Raw genomic sequence first — 27716 nt, 5'->3', positions numbered from 1 at the left:
TTATATATTTTAAGTATGGTCTTTTCTACCCCCCTCCCCCTTTTCTTTCTATCACATTAGTTTGTAATATGCAGAGTAAAGACCAGAACATTTTTCTTATCAGCATTACAAGGTTTATGACTGATCTGTGAATAAAATAGACACAAGCTTTATCTGTTTTCACTGAATGAAAAGAGTTAAGGAAAAATAAATGTTTTTATATTCTGTCAGCAAACAAGATGGAGTCACAATTGCTAAACTGTGAATTGTAATATAAGATTGATTTTAGCCACAAAATGTCTGACTAGCTCCAGATGAAACAGTTAAGTAGGCCTCAGGCGGCACCATCTTGGATGGTGCAGGTTGCTGACTCTGTCAGAGCAAAACTCCTATATCTCGAAGACCGGGCCCGTGATCTGCTCGATGTCTTTTAGAGTTTCACCCCATAATCAGCTGATCGTCCTGTGCTCTTTGTAACAGTGTAAATCTCAGTCCACAGCAACTGTAAAGCTGTAAAGCTGTTTATAGACTCAGCAGCCCAGAGCAAGTTTGAAGTGTGGCCATGTTGTGTGGGCGCTGGCTACACACTAAACATTTGTCTTTTATTAATTATAAAACAAAAGGAAAGAGATGTAATACAAAAAAGTGGGTTGGAAAAGAACGCTAGGTCCTCACACTTCATAGTACAAATAGTACAGCCATTACAGATAATACAAATAATACAATGAATACAATGTACACCCAATAGCACAAAGTTAAACACAATAAGAGTAATTTCACAATATTGTAAAGTAGTTTGGATACATAATGAGTTCCTGCAGTGGTAACAGAACCCAAGCTCCAGTTGTCACACAAGGCCCAGGCTTTAAGAAAAACTGTGGTGGGGGAATATATAATATTACATTTTTGTTCATAATTTCTTTGTTTATTCAGAACTGTAATCACTGCCGACACCTTTGGGGGAGCAGTAGATTTCCGAGCTCTCGCTAAAGTTTGTTAAGCTGTTAATAAAATGTTAAAAAGTTATTTTTAAATGGAATTTGTGGGGAAAGTCTAATAATAAGTAGGTGAGAGGCATAAAGGGAATCTGATGAGCCTCCATCTCGTCAATAGTTTCATGAGTACTTTTCCAAAAGTGGAAAATAACATTACAACCCCACAAAACATGGTACTTTGTACATTTTATTCTGCCACAAACCCACTAACTTGGGAAGTAATAGTATTAAACAAACCTGTACCATATGCCCCCTATACAATTTTTTTCATTGTTATTTGAAATGGGCTTGGCATCTAATTAGACCCTTTTGTAACAGTAAGCATGCCGGTCCATTGTGCTAGAGATATGTTGCGTTGTATGAAATAAGGCAAACAAAAGAAAAGCATGTGTCTGACCCCAAATAAGGGAGAAGAAAATATGTTAATAAGAATCAATGATAATGGATCTATAAAATATCACAAAAGCAAAATTTAAAAAAATACTCACTCCACCATGGCAGTAGATGTCCTCAAAGTTTTCATTTCCTGCAGCAATGCACCTCAAATTATGAAAATACTCACAAAATAGCAGTACCATACTCAAAAGAATGTAATGGAATAAAAGAAATCTGGAGAATAAGTATCCTTGTAGTATATATTTTATTACAATATTACGAACAAGGCATGCCCATAATAAGTAGCAGTGATGAGATTTGCACCCAGCATCAAAAAAGAAATAGGAGAGGGAACAAAAAAAAATAAACCTAAATAAAACTGGGAACTGAACATGTTTCGCTTCTTCATTTTACCTGGAATTCTATACAAGACTGCAGATTACTCCCTCTAGAAGTTCGGGTAGAGTACGTGGCTCAAGTGGCCATGGTAGGGTCAAGTTCGCATATGAGTGTTTAATATGCACACAGTTCTTCACAATGTCTAACTCAGGTCTGAAATTTCTACCTATGAGTTGATCCTAAGAATGGTACAGGGATATCACATAGGAATCCATTATCTCCCATTTTAGAAGAGCATTCCATGACCTCTGCAGGTCTCCCTTTCCTAAAGAGAGCTCATGAACCAAGAAAAACAAAATCTAAAAACAAAAGGAGCTATTCAACTGGCCTTGGGACCCAGAGGATTTTCCAGCAATATCTTCCTGGTTCAGAAGAGCATGGGAAACCTGGTCATCAATTCAAAATGCCTAAATGCGTATGGGCACTACCAGCATTTCAAGATGGACAGTATCCATCTGCTACGGGACCTTCTACGAGAAGGTAACTGTCCATCTGGAGAGTCGGCAGTTCCTGCACTTTATATGTAAAGGTCATCCATAGTAACTCACATGTCTCCCTTTCGGGTTGAGTTCCGCATCTTGATGCTTCACCAAGCTCCACAAGCCAGTCATAACTCACATGAAAGTAAGTAGGACCCGCTGTTTAATCTACCTAACCAAGATTCTAATCTTATGTGTGACAGATGCCACACTACATTCTCAGACCCAATTCGTGGTTCGTCTGTTTGTGAAACTCAACAAATCCACATTAACCCCTGCTCAATACGTACAGTTCTTGGAATATGAGATAGATTCCTGCTCCTGCATTTTGATACTGCCTTTGGACAAGATAACAATAATCAAGAAAGAGATTCACAAACTCCTCTAGTTAGACACTCTTCCTCTTCAACTCCTCGCTGGGTCTCCTCTTTTCATCAACGCCGAGCCCTCTACATACAGAGCCATTCAGCGCCTGAAGACTCATTCCCTCAGATCATCCACTTCATACAATCAAAGGATTCCACCGATGGAAGAAATTCATACCGAACTATGATGGTGGCTGATGCATATATTGGCATGGAATAGGCGTGCTATATTCTGTCCTACCATGGACTTCGTCTTATAGTATGACGCCAGTCTGTTAGGATGGAGTGCTATTGTGAGATTGGATCAACCGGAGGCCCATGGTTGAAAGAGGAATCTTTGTTGCACATAAATTGCCAACAAATGATCCCAGCTCGTTGGTCATCTGCAGTTTCATCAGGAATATGTTGTACTGCTGCATACTCCTGCATATGGACAATTTCTGTGTAGTCAAATATATAAATTGCCTGGGCAGAGCCTACTGCTGCATACTCTCAAAATTAATGAAGGATATTTATCAATTTTGTTTCGACCACAATATTACATTTTAGGTGGAAAATCTTCTGGGAACATCAAATCTGTCTGCAGGCATTAAAGAGATGACACTGATTGGAAGTTGGACAGTATAATCTTCCAAGTGTTCACATCCCTTTACAGACCATTCCATCTGGACCTGTAAGCTTCTTGAACCAACCATCAGACTCCACAATTTTTCTTCTGGCTCCCAGACCAAGAATACCTGTCAGTGGATGTCTTCCTACAAGAATGGCCACTGACAGGTGCCTAGGCATTTCCTCTGTTTGCAATGTTGGCAGGATTTATCTGCCACCTACAGGTACACGCACTGCCATCACATTTATAACCCACTTTTGGAAGGGGCAGCCATTGATCCAACAGCTCCTGGAAATGTCATACAGGGACCCACTATTACTCTCATCATTCCTCTCCTGGACCATTTATGGGTTGTATGGAACCTTGGAGACGTACCACATGCAACTTGGGCTCTTCTCTGGGACTCTTGGGCCCCAGATACCCGTAAATGTTATCAATTCGCATGGAATTCCTGGTGTGGCTGGTGTGTGAAATTGGGTTTATTTTACAAGTTTGCACAAAGCTCAACAAGTCTGCTCAACTTTGCAGCTGGCTCCACCCCCCATCATCCAGTTATTATATAGTTCCATAAACTGTGGGATTTATATCATAGAGAGAAAACTTTTATCTTCTCTACTGTCTTTCCTTAGAGATTTTCCATTCCCAACAAATTCATTCCATCTGCTTAGATTAATTAGTTTGCTCATGTTATAATATTTAATAATATATGTAGCTGCCAGACCCTATCTGTTTGATTTCCTCATCATGTGAGACACTGCAATTCTATGATCCCAATTTCCTATGACCCCAAATATAGCCCATGAACAGTTTATGAACCTTTCTTTATCTTACCAAGGGTATTAGCAAGATAAATATTCTGAATCCAAATGACCATTTGGTTAGAACGTATGGTTTTATTAATTTTCTTTTTCCTATACAGGAGATTCCAATGTTTTTCAATTTTTTTCAGCAGGTTATCATTTGTTTCTTTAAATAAAATGTCAAAAAGGATTGTCATCATATCTCTTATATTTAGGAAAATATAAATGCCAGCGTATGTGAAGTGTTCTGGAGGCCGAGCAAAGAGATATTCCCAGTCGATCAATCAGCTCACAGTTTAAATTAATGGGTAGAATTAATTATTTCCTACCATCTATTCGACCTCCAGTTCCATGTGTTACTTTTGCGATCATACTGAATTACATAAATTCTGATTCATATGGTCTAGTTGCATTTACTATCATCCTAACTCCTTTCAGTATTTTTACACCATTGAGAATGGAAAAATAATAAAAATAAAAATAAATAAATTCATTGTATTGATTATTTCCTTATAATCTAAATATCAGATTACTGTGATCTCCACAAGTCGTATAATAATCATCCATATTAAAACTATAACATTTTTTTTAGCTAACAGTGAATCAGTTGATAGATATTTAGTAGAATTTATCAAATTCCTTAATTAACTCTAAACTTGCTTGTGGTTTAACAAATTCAATCATGTGTGATATATATTATTCTCTATATACTATTTACTTGTGCATCTTAATAATATGCTTTGCCCTACATTCCAATATATATATTAAATTTTTGTTTTATTTGTGAAAATTCCTATTTTCTATCTTTCCTTTTCTATTCAATCTCCAGTTCCATTTATTCCCTATAATTTTTGATATCACAGAGAATCACATAAAATCTGATTTAAATAAACCACCTGTGCTTGCTATTGTCCTAAGTCATTTAAGTATTTTTACACACATGAAAACAAATTATAATTAAAAAAACTATAAAAATATAAACTTTTATTTTCCCTTTTTCTCAATTCCTTTCCCCCTCTTTCATCCCCTCTCTTCTTTCCTTATCCATCCCTTCTTCTTTTAATCTACATTACTCTTTAAATTAATTTTTTTTATGTCTTCCATCATTAATAATAGTTCATTTCCCTTCTTGGTGAATTATAATTGTTGTGGGGAAACACCATTTATAAGGTATTGCCATTTTTCTTAAGTTCATAGTTATGTCCATGATTTTCTTCCTTTGCTGCCTTGTTGCTAGCGAAATATCTGTGAAGACCTGAATGCCATCGAACTTTTTGTTCTTCAGGATATTGTTTCTTATTTTTTGTAGGAAGAGATCTTTAATTGAACAATTCAAGAATCTCACAATTACATCCCTTGGTGAGGTATCATGTATGTATATTGTCTATGCCATCTTTCAAATGACAAGTCACCAATTTTCTGTGGATCTATGACTTGAGTAAAAAAAATAAAATTAAGTTAAAATAAAAAGCAGAAAGAACAGAAGGATTTTCTTATGTTGTGAGAGTCAAATACACCATATTTGGCTTATATGCCCATTAATATGTTTTTACCATTGTGTATACATTTTACATTTGTGAAATTATATAGTTGATCATCCCTAAAGATTATTTGGGCATTAGTTACCATATTCCAAACTTTTATTATTATTTTTTCAACCCCATCTCATTTTATGAAAATTACGTTTTCAAATATTTATTTGTAAATAGTGCATACGATTTTGTGGATATTCACATATGAATATACATCAAAATTATTTTAAATTGTGAAAATTAGATAGTGAGATTATTTCTTTAAAAAAACTATATTGTGTTCAAAAATAGATTTAACATAGGACCCTACAACTACTAACCATCAGAAATGTCAGAACCCCACTGTGCAATTTATAGAAGCTGGTATACAGATATCACAAAGCCATGTTCCATACTTAAGTTCAGGCCTGCCAAAGAAATTAAGAAAACAAAATATAAACTATCTAAACACAATCCGCCATTAAGTAGTATTTTTAACCAAAAATTATATAAAATAAATCTTTAGTAATTGAGAAGTTCGGGGGAGTTTATCTTTTATTAATATCATTTCTTTCATCTTTTTTCTTCATTTTCTTTATGACCCCCCCTTCTTATTTCCATGCTTCCTCTTTCACCTTTTCCCTTTCCCTTATTGTTTCTTTTATTCAAATCTTTACTTATCCCCTTGGAATGACTCGATTGACACACATAATTAATTCCCATATTACATTATTGTGTTAGTTTCAATCTTTCTTTTTATATATATATCGCTAAGACAACTGCAATTTTTAGACCTGGTAGCTCTGTTTAGAATGGAAATAAACTCTACAAAAAGATGGTTTGCATCTTTCTCAAAAGGGAACAAATGTTCTCAGTGTGCAGTTCAGAGGTTTTTCCTATAATGTATTTAAAATAGGGGGGCCAAAAGGGTGATAAAACATCAATCAAATTGCCCTCCAAAGCAAGGAGAAAGGGCCTGAAGCAAGTGTATTATAAGCTTATAAACTACAGATGCTTGCAGTTTAGGGAATAAGATCCATGAACTTGTGACAATAATGGCAACTGTTAATGTAGATTTAGTCGCTGTTACTGAGACATGGTATAATGAGAACAATGACTGGGACATGGAAATACTAGGGTACACTTTATCTAGAAAAGACAGGGAAGGCAAAAAAGCGGGAGAGGTGGCCCTGTATGTGAATGATAGCATAAAATCTAGCCTAATAAAAGTTAGTGAGGCGAGCATAGAGTCTGTTTGGGTTACGTTAGAATTTGGTAATCACACAGTAACTCGTGTAGGTGTGAGTTATAGGCCCCCAGGACAAATAGAAGAGTTAGATAATCTTCTAGTTGAGGAAATAGCTAAAATGACAATGAAGTGGGAAGCTATCATCATGGGTGACTTTAATCTTCCTGATGTGACCTGGAAAACCAAAATACTGAATGTGCCAGGAGCACATATATTCTAAATTTCCTACTAGGATTCTCTCTTAAAGAAGTCGTTGAGGAGCCAACTCATAAAGAGGCCATACTAGATTTAGTGTTAACAAATAGAGATTTGGTATCAGATATTTCTGTAGGTGAAAGTTTAGGATCCAGTGATCATCAGTCAGTGTGGTTTAATATAAGAACAGTGACTGAGTCACACCACACAAAAAAAGTTTAAGACTTTAGAAAAACATACTTTTCTAAAATTAGAATATGTGTAAAGGAGTCATAATCAGACTGGAGCAGATTAAACGGAGTCCAAGAGAAATGGGACTATTTAAAAGTTGCACTGCTGATGGCCACAGAAAATTGCATTAGGCTTTTCAGTAAAAGCAAAAAATTTAAGAAACCACTGTGGTACACCACAGAAATGGCCAAAATAGTTAAAAACAAAAACATAGTATTTAGTAATTATATATATATATAAAAAAAAGAGTGAGGAAGATAGACAGATCTATAGGATTAGGCAGAAAGAGGCTAAGCAATTTATAAGAGCTTCCAAATAACACACAGAAGAGAAAATAGAACAGTCAGTAAAAAAAGGGGACAAAACATTTTTAGATACATAAATGAGAAAAGGAAAGTAAAACAAGGATTAGATAGATTCAAAACAAAAGAAGTAAGGTATGTAGAAGAGGATAAAGGTCTAGCTGACTGCCTCAATGAATATTTTTGTTCAGTATTTACAGATGAAAATGAAGGAAATGGACCTCACTTAGGAAAAAGAACAAATGAGTAATTTGTTAGATGTGAGTTTACAGAGGAAGAGGTTCTATTTCAACTGTCAAAAGTAAAGACAAATAAGTGATGGAATACACATAAAGTTATTAAAAGAGCTTAGTGGTATACTAGATAAACCATTAACATATTTATTTAACCAATCTTTTTTAACAGGAGTAGTTCCAGAAGATTGGAAGTTAGCAAATGTTGTGCCCATTCACAAGAAAGGTAGAAGGGAGGAGTCGGGCAACTATAGGCCATTAAGCCTTACTACAGTAGTGCAGAAAGTAAAGAAACCATGTTAAAGGATAGGATTGTTGAACATCTAAAATCACATGGATTTTAACATCAGAGACAACATGGGTTTACTTCAGGGAGATCATGCCAAACTAATCTTATTGATTTTGTTGATTGGGTAACAAAAATAATAGATCAGGGTGGTGCAGTAGACATAGCTTACCTAGCTTATCATTAAACTGCAAACTTTAAGTTTGGATTCCAATATTGTTGAATGGGTAAGGCAGTGGCTAAGTGACAGGCAACAGAGGGTCGTAGTCAATGGAGTATATTCGAAGCATGGTCTTGTCACCAGTGGGGTAACTCAGGCATCTGTACTTGGACCCATTCTCTTTAATATTTTTATTAGTGATATTGCAGAAGGTCTTGGTGGTGAGATATGTATTTTTGCTGACGATACTAAGATATGAAACAGGGTTGATGTCCCAGGAGGGATAAGCCAAATGGCAAATGATTCAGGTAAGCTAGAAAAATGGTCAGAGTTGTGGTAGCTGATATTTAATGTGGATGAGTGCAAGATAATGCATCTTGGACATAAAAACCCAAGGGCAGAGTACAGAATATTTGATACAGTCCTAACCTCAACATCTGAGGAAAACGATTTAGGGGTAATTATTTCCGATGACTTAAAGATAGGCAAACAATGTAATAGAGCAGCAGGAAATGCTAGCAGAATGCTTGGTTGCATAGGAAGAGGTATTAGCAGTAGAAAAATGGGAAGTGCTCATGCCATTGTACAGAACACTGGTGAGACCTCACTTGGAGTATTGTACGCAGTACTGGAGACCGTATCTCCAGAAGGATATTGATACTTTAGAGAGAGTTCAGAGAAGGGCTACTAAACTGGTTCATGGATTGCAGGATAAATCTTACAAGGAAAGATTAAAGGATCTTAACATGTATAGATTGGAGGAAAGGTGAGACGGGGGGATATGATAGAAGCATTTAAATACATAAAGGGAATCAACACAGTAAAGGAGGAGACTGTATTTAAAAGAAGAAAACTACCACGACAAGAGGACATAGTCTTAAATTAGAGGAGCAAATGTTTAAAAACAATATCAGGAAGTATAACTTTACTGAGAGGGTAGTGGATACATGGAACAGTCTTCTACCTGAAGTGGTAGAGGTTAACACAATGAAGGGATAGGCATAAGGCTATCCTAGCTATAAGGCTATACTAGATTGGGATAGGCATAAGGCCATCCTAGCTATAAGATAAGGCCAGTGACTAATTAAAGTATTTAGAAAATTGGGCAGACTAGATGGGCCAAATGGTTCTTATCTGCCGTCACATTCTATGATTCTATGTTTCTATATGTCAATTTCTCAGCTAGCACCTCCAAATGTCCTTCCTTCAACCAAGACAGTGTTTTTTGGGCCAAGTCAAAGACCGGTATTTTTATGAAAGCATGTATGAATTTTTCCCTGATTTTGAATGAATAAAATCTAATCATTTTCCCCTTGGCATAGCCTCTGGGAATTTGTATTTTGTAGTCTATGTATTCATTTAAACAAGGTTTCATTATTATTATTCAGTAAAATACTCCTCTAAATCTTACAGTAGAATGTTCTCAGTAACCCCTAATAGGTTTTATCCTATAGCCATAGATGACTCCATTAAGATTTGAGAGATATCTGATGTTGATGTAATTGGTGAGTAAATAGAAGCCATTTTTTTACATTTATTTCCTTTTTTGCACTGTTAGTAGTGAATTGAACAGTGAAATTTCAGAGGCATGATCTCCACCCCAAAACTGATTCATTAAGCTAAAGTTGTTTTGGTGCCTAATAGTGTCCCTTTAATATTTATATGTCAATTACTTGTTGTCAAATATCCCCTTTTTGTACTTGCAAAACAATGCAGAATATGTTGGCTCTATATAATACTACTATATACTACTAATAATAATGATTCATTTTACTAAATTAAAAAAGGTACTAGATATAATGTATCCTGACATTCTTTTTATTGTATCATAATTGTCTGATATTTAAATGTGAAGAGTCAAAGACAAGGAAGATGAGGAAATGGGTGTGCTGAATCAGGGGAATGGTGAGTGATATCTTGAAATTTTACATTGATTACATCATGTATCATGAAATAGATGACACATTCAAAGAATGTGGATATGATTTAAGTGAGTCACAATAGGTTAACATTGATAAAGGTTATATTTTATTGTATAGCCACACGTCTTTTTCTTTTTGTGATAGTATTGTATGAGGTCTTACGTTCAACATGGAGTGTCTATTGCCTGTAAATTCAGCTATTTTTTTTTTACTGTATGAATATTATTTCATTTTCAGATTCTTCTATTTTCTTTATTTGAATATGTTTTTTGCAGAATTCCTCCTGCACATCTTCCTTAGTACATTGTTGAATTCTTTGTTCCTCAGTGTATATATGATAGGGTTTAAAGTTGGTGTTATTACAGCATAAAAAACGGGGATAAGCTTGTCTTCCTGTGACTCTTCATTGGTAGTTGGTTTTAAATATGCAGAGAAAGATGTTCCATAGAACAAAGTTACAACAATTAGATGAGATGCACAAGTGGAAAATGCTTTCCTCTGCCCTTCTCTGGATTTAATTTTTTGTATTGTTGAAATGATATGTACGTAAGAAATTAATGTAGTTAGCAATGATCCGAATCCATAAATTCCTCCAACTATAAATAGAACAATTTTATTATTGTATGTGCTACTGCAGGACACTTTAAACAAGGGTGGGATGTCACAAAAAAACTGATTAATTTTATTTGATGAACAGAAATGCAGGTGAAAAGTAAGAACAGTGTGGACCATTGAATTGAGAAATCCACTGACCCATGAGCTACAAACTAATGATAAGCAGGAAGTGATATCCATCACAACAATATATTGAAGTGGATTGCAGATAGCAACATAACGATCATATGCCATGACTGCAAGCAAAGTGCACTCTATGCTGCCCAGCGCTATGAAAAGAAACATTTGGGCAGCACAGGCCGTGAAAGAAATAGAATTGCTTTTCAGTAGGACATTAACAAGCATTTTTGGAATGGTGACCGATATATAGAAAATCTCCAGGAAAGAGAGGTTGCTGAGGAAAAAATACATGGGAGTGTAAAGTTGAGAATTGATGGCAGTCGTAATAATGATGATCATATTTCCAATCAGTGTGGACACATAAAACACCAGAAACAAGACAAAAATTGTCATCTTTATAGAGGGCACATCTGGAAATCCCAACAGGATAAATTCCTTTACCACACTCTGATTCTTCATCTTTGACTGTAACACATTTTCTGTGAATAAATAATCATTTTAATAACACCTATAAACTGGAGTGCATTATACTTTAGAGGTGAAGGACAAACTGCCACACCAATGTGATTTTAAATATTCAGTGATTGCGTGCAAAATTATAGACAACATATATATACTTTTTTTTTCTGCCCAAAGACCAAACCAATCTAATTTAGCAACCCATACAGCGGGAAACACTCTTGATCTCACCATCAACAATCTATGTACATCTATCTGACCACCATATGCTAACTTTTGACATCGGCATACCCAAGACCCAATTGACACCACCATCTTAACATCAATCTCACAGAAACCTCCAATGTCTTGACCTAGATAATTTCTCCACTAATCTCCAAATCCTCTTTTTACCAATCTCAAACCTCACCTGTCCTAGCTCTGCTACCTCCTTCTACAATTCCACCCTCTCCTCTCAACTAGACATCATGGCACCTCCTACATTTAAATGCAGTTAGCACCCACAACAACAAACTTGGCACACCAAGCTGACTCAATACCACCAAAAAGGATCCAGAACTGCTGAACGCTTTTGGAGAAAGTCTCACTGTGCATCTGACTTTCTCCACTATAAATTTATGCTGCACTCATACAGCTTGGCTCTTTCCTCTGCAAAAGTAAATTACTTCAAGACCCTCATAACCACACTCTCCCGCAAACCCAAACGACCATTTCACACATTTAACTCTCTTCTTCACCCTATTGTTCCTCCTCCACCTACTAACTTGACCGCCTCAGACTTTGCAACTCACTTCACTGACAAAATCTCTACAATTAGGAAAGAGATCTCTCATCTTTCTTTTTCACCTTACAATACTTCCTCTAACCTCATTCCCTCTGCTGTTCTATGTACATTCTCACCCGCTACAGTGGAGGTTTCTGCGCTGCTCCAGGCCTCCCACCCCACCACCTGCTCCCTAGATCAAATTCCCTCGCACTTCATCCGTACTCTGTCTTCTTCTCGTTCTCTACCTCTCACTAAAATTTTCAATCTCACTCTCTCCTCTGGTGTATTTCCATCGCCCTTCAAACATGCAAATGTAACCCCAATTCTTATGACGCCCAACCTTGACCCTAACTCTTTGTCCAACTACCGTCTTGCTACTGCCTTTTCCATCCAAGATCCTTGAAAGAGTTGTCTATGCAAGATTGACAGACTTTCTCGAGTCCAACTCTCTGCTAGACACGCTTTAGTCTGGATTCCGCTCTTGTCACTCTGTTTAAACAGCTGTGACCAAAGTATCCAATGATCTACTCGCTGCAAAATCTAGCGGTCACTACTAGTGATGTACCGAACTGTCCGCCGGCGAACAGTTCCCGGCGAACTGAGTGTGTTCACGTTCGCCGCCGCGGGCGAACACACGGGCGGTTCGATCCGCCCCCTATTCGTCATCATTGGGCAAACTTTGACCCTGTGCCTCTCGGTCAGCAGACACATTCCAGCCAATCAGCAGCACTCCCTCCCTTCCACACCCTCCAACCTCCCTCCCAGCATCCATTTTCGATTCATTCTGAAGCTGCATGCTTAGTGAGAGGAGGGAAAGTTTAGCTGCTGCTGATTAGATAGGGAAATTGATAGCTAGGCTAGGGTATTCAGTGTCCACTACAATCCTGAAGGACTCATCTGATCTCTGCTGTAGGGCTATAACATCAGGCTGCTTTTTTTTTTTTTTCCTGTGTAATGTAATTGCAGGTGCCTGCCTGCCAGCTTCTGTGTGAGGTTCACATTGGATACTGTGCCTACTTGCCCAGTGCCACCACTCATATCTGTTTTAACAATAGCTTAAGCTTTAGATTTTAAAGAAATAATTTTTTTTCACTGTAATAGAAGAGCAGTTGCCTGCCTGCCAGCTTCTGTGTCAGGTTGGATGCCTTGCCCATTTGCACAGTCAGTGCCACCACTCATATCTGTTTTAACAATAGCTTAAGCTTTAGATTTTAAAGAATTTTTTTTTTCACTGTAATAGAAGAGCAGTTGCCTGCCTGCCAGCTTCTGTGTCAGGTTGGATGCCTTGCCCATTTGCACAGTCAGTGCCACCACTCATATCTGTTTTAACAATAGCTTAAGCTTTAGATTTTAAAGAAATCATTTTTTTTCACTGTAATAGAAGATCAGTTAGTTGTCTGCAAGCGTCTGGGTGTCAGGCCTACTTCAGCATGTGCTCTGCAGACCTGTGCCAGCGTGCTTTGACAGTTGCCAATCATATCTGGTGTCTCTTTAGCGTGCTTTTACAAAGAAAAAAGGTTTCCAGTGTAAGCTAATAGCAGCCAGTCAGTGTCCTTCAAGCGGCTCTGTCAGGCCTTCCTTCAGCGTGTGCCCTGCACAACCCTGCCAGCGTACTTTGACAATTGCCACTCATATCTGGTGTCTCTATAGCGTGCTTTTACAAAGAAAAAAGGTTTCCAGTGTAAGCTAATAGCAGACAGTCAGTGTCCTTCAAGCGGCTCTGTCAGGCCTTCCTTCAGCGTGTGCCCTGCACAACCCTGCCAGCGTACTTTGACAGTTGCCACTCATATCTGGTGTCTCTATAGCGTGCTTTTACAACCAAAATGTTGTTTCCACTGTAATAGAAGAGCAGTTGCCTGCCTGCCGGCTTCTGTGTGAGGTTCACAGTGGATACTGTGCCCTCTTGCCCAGTGCCACCACTCATATCTGTTTTTACAATAGCTTAAGCTTTAGATTTAAAAGAAATAATTTTTTTTCACTGTAATAGAAGAGCAGTTAGTTGTCTGCAAGCGTCTGGGTGTCAGGCCTACTTCAGCGTGTGCTCTGTAGACCTGTTCCAGCGTGCTTTGACAGTTGCCAATCATATTTGGTGTCTCTTTAGCGTGCTTTTACAAAGAAAAAAGGTTTCTAGTGTAAGCTAATAGCAGCCAGTCAGTGTCCTTCAAGCGGCTCTGTCAGTCCTTCCTTCAGCGTGTGCTCTCCAGAACTGTTCCAGTGCACATTGCCAATCATATCTGGTGTCTCTATAGCGTGCTTTTAAAACCAAAAATTTTTTTTCACTGTTATAGATTGAATAGCAGTTACTTGTCTTCAAGCGGGTGTGTCAGGCCTACAGTGTGTGCTCTGCAGAACTGTTCCAGTGCACATTGCCAATCATATCTGGTGTCTCTATAGCGTGCTTTTAAAACCAAAATTTGTTTTTCACTGTTATAGATTGAATAGCAGTTACTTGTCTTCAAGCGGGTGTCTCAGGCCTACAGTGTGTGCTCTGCAGAACTGTTCCAGTGCACATTGCCAATCATATCTGGTGTCTCTATAGCGTGCTTTTAAAACCAAAATTAGTTTTTCACTGTTATAGATTGAATAGCAGTTACTTGTCTTCAAGCGGGTGTCTCAGGCCTACAGTGTGTGCTCTGCAGAACTGTTCCAGTGCACATTGCCAATCATATCTGGTGTCTCTATAGCGTGCTTTTAAAACCAAAATTAGTTTTTCACTGTTATAGATTGAATAGCAGTTACTTGTCTTCAAGCGGGTGTCTCAGGCCTACAGTGTGTGCTCTGCAGAACTGTTCCAGTGCACATTGCCAATCATATCTGGTGTCTCTATAGCGTGCTTTTAAAACCAAAATTTGTTTTTCACTGTTATAGATTGAATAGCAGTTACTTGTCTTCAAGCGGGTGTCTCAGGCCTACAGTGTGTGCTCTGCAGAACTCTTACAGTTCACATTGCCAATCATATCTGGTCTCACAGTAGCTTGCACTTATAGTACCACTAATCCCCCAAAAAATGACAGGCAGAGGCAGGCCACCCCGCAGGGGCCGTCGTGGTCATGGTCCTGTGATTCCCTTTTGCCCTAGAATAATGCCCAGTTTTCAGAAGCCACGTACCCTGAACTTGAAAAGTTCTGAGGACATAGTTGACTGGCTAACACAGGACACCCAATCTTGTACAGCCTCCGCTCGGAACCTTGACGCACCATCCTCCTCCAGCTTAGCTTCAGGCACCTCTCAAGATACCACTCACCCGCCTGCCGCCACCACCAAAACTAGCACCACAGCCGCTTTACTTGGTATGTCAGAGGAGTTATTCACACACCCGTTTGAAGAAATGAGTGATGCGCAACCATTATTGCTAGAGGATGTAGATAACAGGGATATGTCTCAGGCAGGCAGCATTAAACACATGGAGGTACTGTGTGATGATGATGATGTTGTACCCGCTGCTGCTTCCTTTTCTGAGTTGTCAGATACAAGCGAAGCGGTTGATGATCACGATGCGTCCATGGATGTCACGTGGGTGCCCGCTCGGCAAGAAGAACAGGGCGAAAGTTCAGATGGGGAGAAAGAGAGGAGGAGGAGACGAGTTGGAAGCAGGGGGGGGTCGTCGCAAGGAGCTAGTGGCACAGTCAGACAGCATGCATCGGCACCCGGGGTCAGCCCGACAGCACGCCAATCAACACATGCTGTGTCCACCACCAGAATGCCGTCATTGCAGAGCTCAGCAGTGTGGCATTTTTTTTGTGTGTCTGCCTCGGACAACAGCGATGCCATTTGCAACCTGTGCCAAAGGAAACTGAGTCGTGGGAGGTCCAACACCCACCTAGGTACAACTGCTTTGCGTAGGCACATGATCTCACATCACAAACGCCTATGGGATCAACACATGAGTACAAGCAGCACGCCTACTCTAAGCCGCCATCCTCCTCCTGGTCTAGCATCTTCAGCCACGTCAACCACTGCTGTCCTTCTTGCCCCCTCTCAACCATCCGCCACTCCGTCTCCCGCCTTGAGCAGTTCCCGCTCATCTGCCCACAGTCATGTGTCTGTCAAGGACATGTTTGAGCGTAAGAAGCCAATGTCACCAAGTCACCCCCTTGCCCAGCGTCTGACAGCTGGCTTGTCCGAACTATTAGCCCGCCAGCTTTTACCATACAATCTGGTTGAGTCTGAGGCGTTCAAAAAATGTGTAGCTATTGGGACACCGCAGTGGAAGGTACCCGGCCGGAATTTCTTTTCACAAAAGGCAATCCCCAACTTGTACTCGATTGTGCAAAAGGAAGTCATGGCATGTCTGGCACACAGTGTTGGGGCAAGGGTCCATCTGACCACTGATACCTGGTCTGCAAAGCATGGTCAGGGCAGGTATATCACCTACACTGCGCATTGGGTAAACCTGCTGACGGCTGACAAGGAATGCGTGGCATTGCAGAGGAGTTGGTGACACCGCCACGAATTGCAGGCAGTCCTGCTGCCACCTCCTCTACTCCTCCTACTCCATCCTCTTCCATAACCTCCTCGGCTGAGTCCTCTTGTGCTGCTGCGTCTTGCTCCACATCAACGGCACCCTCCCAGCTCCCCAGGTACTATTCCACATCCCGGATACGGCAGTGTCACACCGTCTTGGGTTTGACTTGCTTGAAAGCAGAGAGTCACACCGGACAAGCACTCCTGTCTGCCCTGAACGCACAGGTGGAAAAGTGGCTGACTCCGCAGCAACTGGATATCGGCAAAGTGGTGTGTGACAACGGAAAGAATTTGATAGCGGCATTGAAGTTGGGCAAGTTGACACATGTGCCGTGCATGGCACATGTGTGTAATTTGATCGTACAACGCTTTGTGCATAAGTACACAGGCTTACAGGACGTCCTGAAGCAGGCCAGGAAGGTGTGTGGCCATTTCAGGTGTTCCTACACGGCCATGGCTCACTTTGCCGATATCCAGCGGCGAAACAATATGCCAGTGAGGCGCTTGATTTGCGACAGCCCTACACGTTGGAATTCCACACTCCTAATGTTCGACCGCCTGCTCCAACAAGAAAAAGCTGTTAATGAATATTTGTATGACCGGGGTGCTAGGACAGCCTCTGGGGAGCTGGGCATTTTTTTTGCCACGTTACTGGACGCTCATGCGCAATGCCTGTAGGCTCATGCGTCCTTTTGAGGAGGTGACAAACCTAGTCAGTCGCAACGAAGGCACCATCAGCGACATCATACCATTTGTTTTCTTCCTGGAGCGTGCCCTGCGAAGAGTGATGGATCAGGCTGTAGATGAGCGTGAAGAGGAAGAGTTGTGGTCACCATCACCACCAGAAACAGCCTTATCAGCATCGCTTGCTGGACCTGCGGCAACGCTGGAAGAGGATTGTGAGGAGGAGGAGTCAGAGGAGGAATGTAGCTTTGAGGAGGAGGAGGAGCAAGACCAAACACAACAGGCATCCCAGGGTGCTCGTTGTCACCTATCTGGTACCCGTGGTGTTGTACGTGGCTGGGGGGAAGAACATACCTTCAATGACATCAGTGAGGAGGAGGAACGGGAAATGAGTAGCTCGGCATCCAACCTTGTGCAAATGGGGTCTTTCATGCTGTCCTGCCTGTTGAGGGACCCTCGTATAAAAAGGCTGAAGGAGAACGACCTGTACTGGGTGTCCACGCTACTAGACCCCCGGTATAAGCAGAAAGTGGCGGAAATGTTACCGAATTACAACAAGTCGGAAAGGATGCAGCATTTGCAAAATAAATTAAAAAGTATGCTTTACACAGCGTATAAGGGTGATGTCACAGCACAACGGGAATCTAACAGGGGGAGAGGTGGAAGTCATCCTCCTCCTCCTCCCACGACCACGCCGGCAAGGACAGGATGCTTTAAAGACGTGTTGTTGATGGAGGACATGCGGACCTTTTTAAGTCCTATGCATCGCCACAGCCCTTCGGGATCCACCCTCAGAGAGCGACTCGACCGACAGGTAGCAGACTACCTCGCCTTAACTGCAGATATCGACACTCTGAGGAGCGATGAACCCCTTGACTACTGGGTGTGCAGGCTTGACCTGTGGCCTGAGCTATCCCAATTTGCGATAGAACTTCTGGCCTGCCCCGCTTCAAGTGTCCTGTCAGAAAGGACCTTCAGTGCAGCAGGAGGTATTGTCACTGAGAAGAGAAGTCGCCTATGTCAAAAAAGTCTAGATTACCTCACCTTTATTAAGATGAATGAGGGATGGATCCCGAAGGGACTGACACTGGGCGATACATTCGATTAAAAGAGGCCTGATGAGATGAGCTGCCTTGGGCTAAAAATGGTCCACACGCTGCTGTATTTTAGCTCTGAATGACGTTTGACTTGCGTGACTTATCCGCCACCAACTAGGGTTCAAGCCGCCATGTTTTAGGGCACTTTCTGCCTGTGAAACAAACATCAATTTTTCTGGCCGCTGCTACAGCAGCGGCTGCAACAATACCAAATTTTTCAGGCATGTGTTCATGCCTAATTTTTAGGCCCACTGGTGCAGCACTGTGGCTTCAAAAACCAAACCAAAAAAAAAATCCTCCAAGATGGCACCAATATACCAGTGGTCTAAGCATCTTCCCACCTTGGCCTAAAAAGGGGAGGTGATTCAACAATTAAAAATCTCTGCCATTTACACGTCCACTGATAGGAGACGCGGAAGGTATTAAACTGATATGAACAATACTAAACTCACCACTCCTATCTGGTGGCACATTAGCTTGCCCGCGCAGTGCCACAAATTTCAAGTAAGAGGACCGACCAAGCATCTTCTTCCATCTCCCTGTTACATAAATCAATGCCATATCCATAGAACTTGTAGAGAATATCCAGGATAGTTTTACAGGGCCAAATCATGTCGCCTGTTGAAAGAGGTGACCTTGCTCGGGTCCCAGGTGTGCGGTTCCTAAAATGGCTGCCATATACACGTCCACTGATAGGAGACGCGGAAGGTATTAAACTGATATGAACATTTACTAAACTCACCACTCCGAGTGCTGTTATTTATTTAATTTTTTTGTGGTGAGGCTTTACAGGACAGAGTGCTTCTCCACGGGACATGTTAACTCACGGGCAGCTGGCTCATCAAGGAACCAGAGCAGCTTGAACGAGGTGACCTTGCTCGGGTCCCAGGTGTGCGGTTCCTAAAATGGCTGCCATATACACGTCCACTGATAAGAGACGCGGAAGGTGTTAAACTGATATGAACAATACTCCACTCCTATCTGTAGGTCCGTCCCATTGTGATTTATGCCCCCCACCCACCGCGCAGGGATGGGGGCCGGGGGGGAGGAAAGTAGCCCCCCCCCATTGTGATTTATGGCCCCCACCCACCGCGCAGTGGTTGGGGAGGACAGTAGCTCCCCCCAGTGTGTATCATGGGCTTTGAGGACAGGTGTCAATCCATACCTGCCAAGTGACCCTATGTAGGGGGAACAGTCCCTATTCTGCTCTGTGTCAGTGTGTATCATGGTCTCTGTGGACGGGGAACAGTCTCTATTCTGCTCTGTGTCAGTGTGTATCATGGTCTCTGTGGACGGTGAACAGTCTCTATTCTGCTCTGTGTCAGTGTGTATCAGGGGCTTTGAGGACAGGTGTCAATCCATACCTGCCAAGTGACCCTATGTAGGGGTAACAGTCCCTATTCTGCTCTGTGTCAGTGTGTATCATGGTCTCTGTGGACGGGGAACAGTCTCTATTCTGCTCTGTGTCAGTGTGTTTCATGGTCTCTGTGGACGGGGAACAGTCTCTATTCTGCTCTGTGTCAGTGTGTATCATGGACTCTGTGGACAGGGAACAGTCTCTATTCTGCTCTGTGTCAGTGTGTATCAGGGGCTTTGAGGACAGGTGTCAATCCATACCTGCCAAGTGACCCTATGTAGGGAGAACAGTCCCTATTCTGCTCTGTGTCAGTGTGTATCATGGTCTCTGTGGACGGGGAACAGTCTCTATTCTGCTCTGTGTCAGTGTGTATCATGGTCTCTGTGGACGGTGAACAGTCTCTATTCTGCTCTGTGTCAGTGTGTATCATGGTCTCTGTGGACAGGGAACAGTCTCTATTCTGCTCTGTGTCAGTGTGTATCAGGGGCTTTGAGGACAGGTGTCAATCCATACCTGCCAAGTGACCCTATGTAGGGGGGACAGTCTCTATTCTGCTCTGTGTCAGTGTGTATCAGGGTCTCTGTGGACGGGAAACAGTCTCTATTCTGCTCTGTGTCAGTGTGTATCATGGTCTCTGAGGACAGGTGTCAATCCATATCTGCCAAGTGACCCTATGTAGGGGGAACAGTCTCTATTCTGCTCTGTGTCAGTGTGTATCAGGGGTTTTGAGGACAGGTGTCAATCCATATCTGCCAAGTGACCCTATGTAGGGGGAACAGTCTCTATTCCGCTCTGTGTCAGTGTGTATCAGGGATTTGACTATCTTTATTCAGATTCAAAAATTACAATTCCAGGAAAAATTTAACAAACATTTACAAGAACATGTTATGCACATCATAGAAACAATGTGAACCTCTTTAAAGCCACAAACTTAAGACAAAAAGTATGTACACACAATGTGTAAGGGTTTGAAAGAATATTCTGAATCCTTACATGTTTACTTTATCGTTTGTTTGATTTTTGTGAACCATATATAAACTACAAGCAGCGTGAAAACTATAAAAGCTCAAGTGGCCATGCTGATCAAATTAAATAGTATGCTTTACACAGCGTATAAGGGTGATGTCACAGCACAACGGGAATCTAACAGGGGAAGAGGTGAAAGCCATCCTCCCCCTCCCACGACCCCGCCATATCTGCCAAGTGACCCTATGTAGGGGTAACAGTCTCTATTCTGCTCTGTGTCAGTGTGTATCATGGTCTCTGAGGATGGGGAACAGTCTCTATTCTGCTCTGTGTCAGTGTGTATCAGGGGCTTTGAGGACAGGTGTCAATGTTAGGTGATTTCTGCCCTTTATGGATTAAAAGCAGACTCTGCATCAACTGTGTAATTTTCCATGGGAGTTTTGCCATGGATCCCCCTCCGGCATGCCACAGTCCAGGTGTTAGTCCCCTTGAAACAACTTTTCCATCACTTTTGTGGCCAGAAAGAGTCCCTGTTGGTTTTAAAATTCGCCTGCCCATTGAAGTCAATGGCCGGAAGTTCGCGTTCGCCGTTCGCGAACCGAAAATTTCGGGTTCACGACAACACTAGTCACTACTTTATCCTAATTCTCCTTGACCTTTCTGCGGCTTTTGACACTGTTGATCATCAACAGCTTCTTCTCATCCTCCGCAATATTGGTCTACAAGATATTGCTCTCTCCTGGTGTTCCTCCTACCTCTCCCAGTTGTCTTACGTGCTCCCAACTTGCGCCGTTACAGTCCATAATGAATGCGGCGGCGAGGCTCATCTTCCTGTCCACCCACACCTCCCATGCCTCACCCTTCTGTCAGTCCCTACATTGGCTTCCTGTAAGATATAGTGCTCAATTTAAAATTCTGGTTCTTGCTTTCAAATCTCTTCATAATGCTGCTCCCACCTATCTATCCTCCCTAATACATTATAAGTATGTCCCGTCTAGGTCCTTACGCTCTGCTGAAGACTTACATCTATCTTCTGTCCAGACTCCCACCTCTGATGCTCACCTTCAAGACTTCTCAAGGACTGCACCGTTCCTGTGGAACTCACTTCCCTTCTCCGTTAGATGCTCACCCAGTCTCTACTCCTTCAAAAAATCATTAAAAACCCACTTCTTCATAAAAGCGTATTAATTCAATTGTTAATAGCTCCCGACTGATTCCTCTCTTGCAACTGTCATTAGTCTAATATTATCCTTACCTTTTGTGTCACTTTACCCCACTCCCTCTAGCATATAAGCTCATTGAGCAGGGCCCTCAACCCCTCTGTTCCTGTTTGTCCAACTTGTCTGGTTACAACTACATGTTTGTTCGTCCACTCACTGTAAAGTGCTACGGAATTTGTTGGCACTATATAAATAATAACATAATATTACCAAAAAGGTGGGCAAGGTTTTGTTTATTGTTTTAAAATTACTTAATTTTTTTCTTTAAATCATCTTTAAATTGTTCAGTGTGTCAAACTCATTAAGTCTTTCACTCCATAATCTATATACTTAACTAGCTAACAAAGCATGAGTGTTAGATGTACACTTCAAGCTGAAGATGTTACAATGCTAGAAGTGCCCTGGCACCTCGTCCTCTAATGTATGCAGTTTTTGTGGCACATACCCTATTGTGCAGACCCAGGATGTCTGCGTTGCATTCCAGTATAAAAGACTAGGCATGTGCCATCCCATTATTCTGGATGCAATTTTGTGGCAATTGCAATGCTGGATGCTGTGTCCCTACATCAATCTATGATGCAGTACTTCAGTACTTCAGTACTTCGGCGTGGGAATGTTAGGCAGATGGAATCACATCTTTTCTGAACTTACATTTGTGGCTGTGGCGATGATGTGAATGATGTAATTTCTTCAAAGCATATATAAATCTGAGTTTGTCCATTTTCCTATGCCCTGTTGGGGTCTCTATTGTCCCATTAGTGCATTCCTGATCTAGTTTACTGTTTTTCTGGTATTTTAACACAGACTGCCTAGACTATTCTGATCTCTCTTTCAGTTTTGACCTGTCTTTATCTATTGTTACTATGTTTATCTCTTGCCCTTGGCTAACCCTGACTATTCTTTTGTCTTGTGCATTAAGTACTGACCCCTCTAAGGGCTGGTAATACGCTATTTAACCCATCAAATCTATACAGGTTAAGTGTTGGTTCAAGCTTTGTGTTTTGGTTTATCACCTCTATTCGTGACAGTAGACAAGTTAAACTTTTTGGCCAATAGTTTGAGAAATTGCTTGGCACTAGTTACTTCCTTCATTGGGAGCTGTAAGATGTTGGTAGGAGCTTTCATTAGCCCACCTACGTCGAGCCCAGCTGTGCGTGGCTAGCTAATTGGATGAGAGAATCAGATAATCACATGAGTTTAAAACGCAGGCTTGTGTTCAATAAGCACTTATTTTTTAGTATTTTTCCCCACACAAAATAATGGGCAAGAAAAAAGAGCTTTTTTTTAACCATTTTGTTTTATGATGACTTCCCTGGCACTTTTGGAATTAAAAAAAAAAGCTTTAGAAGAAAAATATTGATATTTTGGAGGGGGGGGGGGGGTGTTTCGTTATATTTCGTAAATATGTAGACGTTTGTACTAACATTTAAATGTATCTATGTATACTTGTCACATATTCCAATATGTTTCTGAGTATAAGTAATAATGGCCTCAATTTAATATTTTTGGATAAACTTTTCAAATTATTTTTGTACAAAAATAGAGATATTTATGGTGACTTATGTAGATACATCATTTGAAAAAAAAATCAGTTGAAAAATTGAAATCATGTTATTAAAACTTATAAAAATGTAATTGAGGTTTTGATCAGAAAACAATATTTGGGGTCTGTGTTCGTTTAGTACTTCTAAAGGGTTTAACATTCAGACTGACTGAATCCTACTTGCCAATACTTTGGATAAAGCAACAAGACATTTTAATTTCTTTCTTATTGTGGCCCAATCAGAAGAGGTGGAAGGGGTGTTCACATTTTATACTTTTACACATTTTATACTAAGCTCCATTAAATGTGAATTACTTTTCTCCCTTAGGCAGTCTTACCTTTTCTGTTTGATCATGTTACAGCATTAGTATTTTTTGTATTCTCTTTGTATCATATCCAATGGAGGACCATCATAAGCAAAAACTGCTTGTAGAATATTACTTTTAGTGAAAAGCTTTGTAAATAATTCTGTTGTAGTTCTTATTATTTTGTGGTGCAACTTTATTTGTGTATTTTTTGATAACTATTTAATTACTTGAAGGGATTATTGATTGGAAAGACTATGAATTAGATGGTACTACTTGCTTGGATAAAAGATTAAGAAAAACTGTCGTAGGTGATAATTATCTGGAGTTAAATTCTTTTTCATGGGAACATGCAATGAGAGAGGTTAGCTGCACTTGATAGGAACTTAGAATAAGTTCTGATCAAGATCAATGGATGGTCTCCACTGAGGCAACACATCTCTATTCATGTAATGAAAGTTTAATTTAAAAAAATAAATCAAATACATTCCCATTCAATACTATTGTTTCCTAACTATAATTTATGAAAATGTTGAAAAAAGTAGAATGAAGCCCCCTTACCGTATGAAGATCACAGGCTATGTCGTCAGTAGAACTCCTTCCACAATCACATAAAAATACGGACATGAATCAATTTCGTCCTGAATCTGAGAGCTGGCTGATAAACCTGTTATTTTTATAAGCTACATTCACTAGCTGAAATCACACACATTGAGCTACTGGAAAACTCAAGGGAGAAAATTAAATGCTTCGATTGTCTCATTACCCGTGGCTTTGTGTCCCTTCAGTGATTACTACTTTTGATAGGTAAGCATTATCTTAAAGTTATATTCAAGTAGTAGCTCTGGAATAGGTCAGTATGGCAAAACACAGATGCCTAATCACTAACTTATAATCACTTGAAAAAAAAATATTACCAGATATCATCTATTCAACATTTTTAATTGTTCAAATGGACTGATGATCTAATTAGACATGTTTAAACACCAAGCATGCATGCCCATTGTGCTGGGGATATTTTACCACATGACAGGATGCTTCATATTTTGCTTAACTTCCATATTGTTACTAAATATATTTTTCTTTTTTTTTTTTATCAGAAACATATACAAAGGTTATATAAGGCCTCCCAACAGGAAGTAACACCAGTTTTTTTGCTGCTCCATATCAGCTACAGGACAAATTATCGGTTCCCTATTTTATATGAAATATTGTAATGTGCATGTATTTCTTGTTTATTCACTGCTCATAGGGATTTTACCCTTATACATAGCTTTGTCTTTGTTTCTATGGATTGTTTTTTCTCCTATTTCAACTTATATTAACTATTATTGCCTATTTAGTGGGTGTAACACTTTGTTTTTTATAACTATCTATGTCTATCTCCGTGGTAACTCTCTCTGAAGTGTGAGAACAGGTTACCTGACGTGAGAGATCTTAGAGCCCTCACACGTTTTGATTGGGCATTTACTGCATCTCGAGTTGCATCCGCCATTTTAGCTCCGCTGTGTGGTGCCCGAACATAATGGTGCCTTGTTAGTTTCTCCCTTTTGGCACAGCCCTGTTGTGCCTGGTGGGGCGCATGTTCCCCTTACCAGCAGCAAGTTTAGGAAAGGTCTCTGGATACAGGGAATGCAAGAAAAGACCTCTGGATACAGGGAACGCAGGAATAGGCCACTGGATACCGTGAATGCAGGAAAGGCTTCTGTATACAGGGAGATAGCCAGCTAGCACAGGAACTCAGGCCAAAAGGACCAGACAAACAACAATACAATTAGAATGGGTGAGATTCAACTAAATGAGGAGAAAATAATTACAAAATAAGGCCAGCAGGGAACATAGAGAGATTTCAGTCTGGGTGCAGCAGCCTGGAATAGCACCACAGACAAGCAGTGGCACTGTGAGGTATTGCACCAGACTAAGAATAAACCAGATTGTGACAGTACCCCTGTCCCTCCCCCCATCCCCCCTTTAAATTGCAACTTCCAGGTGCTTAAATTGACAACACTTTCCATTAAAGTAAAGAAACGAGGAAGAAAGTATTGCCTATTCCACTCAAAGGAATGAAGAGGTGAACATTCAGAAGGAACAGAAAGTGGCATAAACCAAAGTAACAAGGAAAGAACAGATGAAAATGTTTTAGAGTAGACATGGGACAGATAACATAATGGATTGTGCCAAAGAAAACCAAAGGTATATAACATGGCAGGTATATAACATAGCCCAAGAGTTGTGCAAGATAAATTAATAGACATCATAGGGACGCTGACACAAAGTTTATATCTGGCAGGCAACGCTTTCTCCCGGGGTTTGCCACAGGATGCAAATTATATCAGAAAAGGTGCAAAGGTGTATTTGCCTATTAGGCCATGCCAACATGGCACAAGCCACTGAATGAAGGAAAGCAGCTCTTCTGTGCATAGACTCATAGTTGGAGTCTATGTGTAGAAGAGCTTGGAAGCCAAATAACTAGACCCTACTGCACAGAGTACACTATTTAAGGAACTCTTTATCAAGGAGCTGAGCAAACATGAACCTTTTCTCCTCCTTAAATATGGCTCAATCCTCAATCAAAATGGTTTTCTGCAACACTTTCAAGAGTGCTTTTTCCAGGGCTGGTGGGCAGAGGGGCCGTGCCACCAGCTGTTTTTTGGCTCACAGGCCCAAGATTATTCTACACTACATTTTAGATGGAGTTCTCCACAAAAGTCTCAGTTTACTCCATCTAGAGGTTTGGGTAGACGTGCCTGTGGTAGGACCAAGTTAGCCTCAGGTGAGTTTTTCATACACAAAAAGTTTTTCCCAATGTCTAATTATGGGTTAATTGTCTCTCTTTTTACAGGCTTGGTCCAAAATGTCTATCGCTGCATGGATCCTGAAAACTGTACAGGGATATCACATAGAATTTTTTCCACTTCAAAAGACCACTCCACGACCAGTGTCGTCTTCCTTCCTCAACGAGAACACATAAACCAAGAAATACAAAATCTAAAAACAAAAAAGGTCTGCTATTCAACTGCACCAAGACCCAGCGGATTCTTCAGCAACATCTTCCTAATTCGGAAGAAGATGTGTGACCTGTGCCTCATCAATTGAAAATACATAAACGGGTATATGCTCTACCTTCCTGGGTGGAGCCTGTTCCCTCATCTTCTCTGAATTGACAAACTAATATTTAACAATGCAGCTTGGAATCTCTTCTGGGATTCTAGGGCACCAGGTACCCGGAAATGTTATCCTGTCCGTATGGAATTCCTGGTGTGGCTGATGTCTGGAAAGGAATAGTGAATCCTTTACAGCTCCTGCCATTCTGAATTATCTCTCTGAATTCTATACCGAGGGCTGTTTATACCAGTCTATTAAAGTAGCTTGATCCACTTTCTCAGCAAGCCATGAACCTGTTATGGGGTTGCCCATAGATAAACAATCCCTGGTTTGTTGATTGTTGTGCAGTATCCATCTTTCTTGACCACTGAACCTGAAATATTCATCTCTTTGAGATGTTTCGCTGGTGATGTTTCTTACGGAACTGGTCAGAGAACATTCAGCTTTCTCTCCTTCAGCTTTCAGAAAGCTCCATGTATTGTTTTGTTTACACTCTTTCAGTTTGATTTTTGGTGTCCATGTTTTTGGTTCCATGGGTGTTGCCCTCAAGGGTATTGACTCATATTTCAGAGCTCATTTAGTTCCTGGAGCGACTGCATGTTATGCTTTCTTGGCAGGAGCTTCTGTGGCTGATATTATGCGGCCTGCTGACTGGTCGCAAAAAGTGACTTTCCACACATTATATTTTTGCCAATCTTCACATGCAGCCTTTTTACTGTTATCATAACATTAAAATATAAATCACAATAATAAAAGCGCAAGCAGGGTCAATGAAGCCAGAAATGCAGAATAGTCCGAGAATTAACGAATCAGACACCAAATGGACAAAAACTCTATATCATAATTTCATAAATACAAGTCAAAGAAGGCATAAGCTGAACAATTGCAAAAAATAGACAAATTTACAGTAATAATTAATCAACA

At 40.5% G+C, this 27716-nt stretch overlaps 1 protein-coding gene across 1 annotated transcript; it reads right to left on the bottom strand.

Moving 5' to 3' along the window:
* Nucleotides 1-5165: 5165 nt before the first annotated feature.
* On the bottom strand, nt 5166-24322 carry LOC134576907 (olfactory receptor 8U9-like). Its single transcript, XM_063435581.1, has 4 exons — nt 24249-24322; nt 10381-11305; nt 8403-8417; nt 5166-5319 (listed from the first exon to the last, which is right to left on the bottom strand). The coding sequence occupies exons 2-4, from the start codon at nt 11283-11285 to the stop codon at nt 5166-5168; spliced, it is 1074 nt and encodes a 357-aa protein (XP_063291651.1). The 5' UTR covers nt 11286-11305; nt 24249-24322.
* Between the last annotated feature and the right edge of the window lie 3394 nt (nt 24323-27716).

This window comes from Pelobates fuscus, chromosome 11 (assembly GCF_036172605.1).
Source record: "Pelobates fuscus isolate aPelFus1 chromosome 11, aPelFus1.pri, whole genome shotgun sequence".
Lineage (NCBI taxonomy): Eukaryota > Metazoa > Chordata > Amphibia > Anura > Pelobatidae > Pelobates > Pelobates fuscus.
This window is presented reverse-complemented; position numbering and strand designations above follow the sequence as displayed.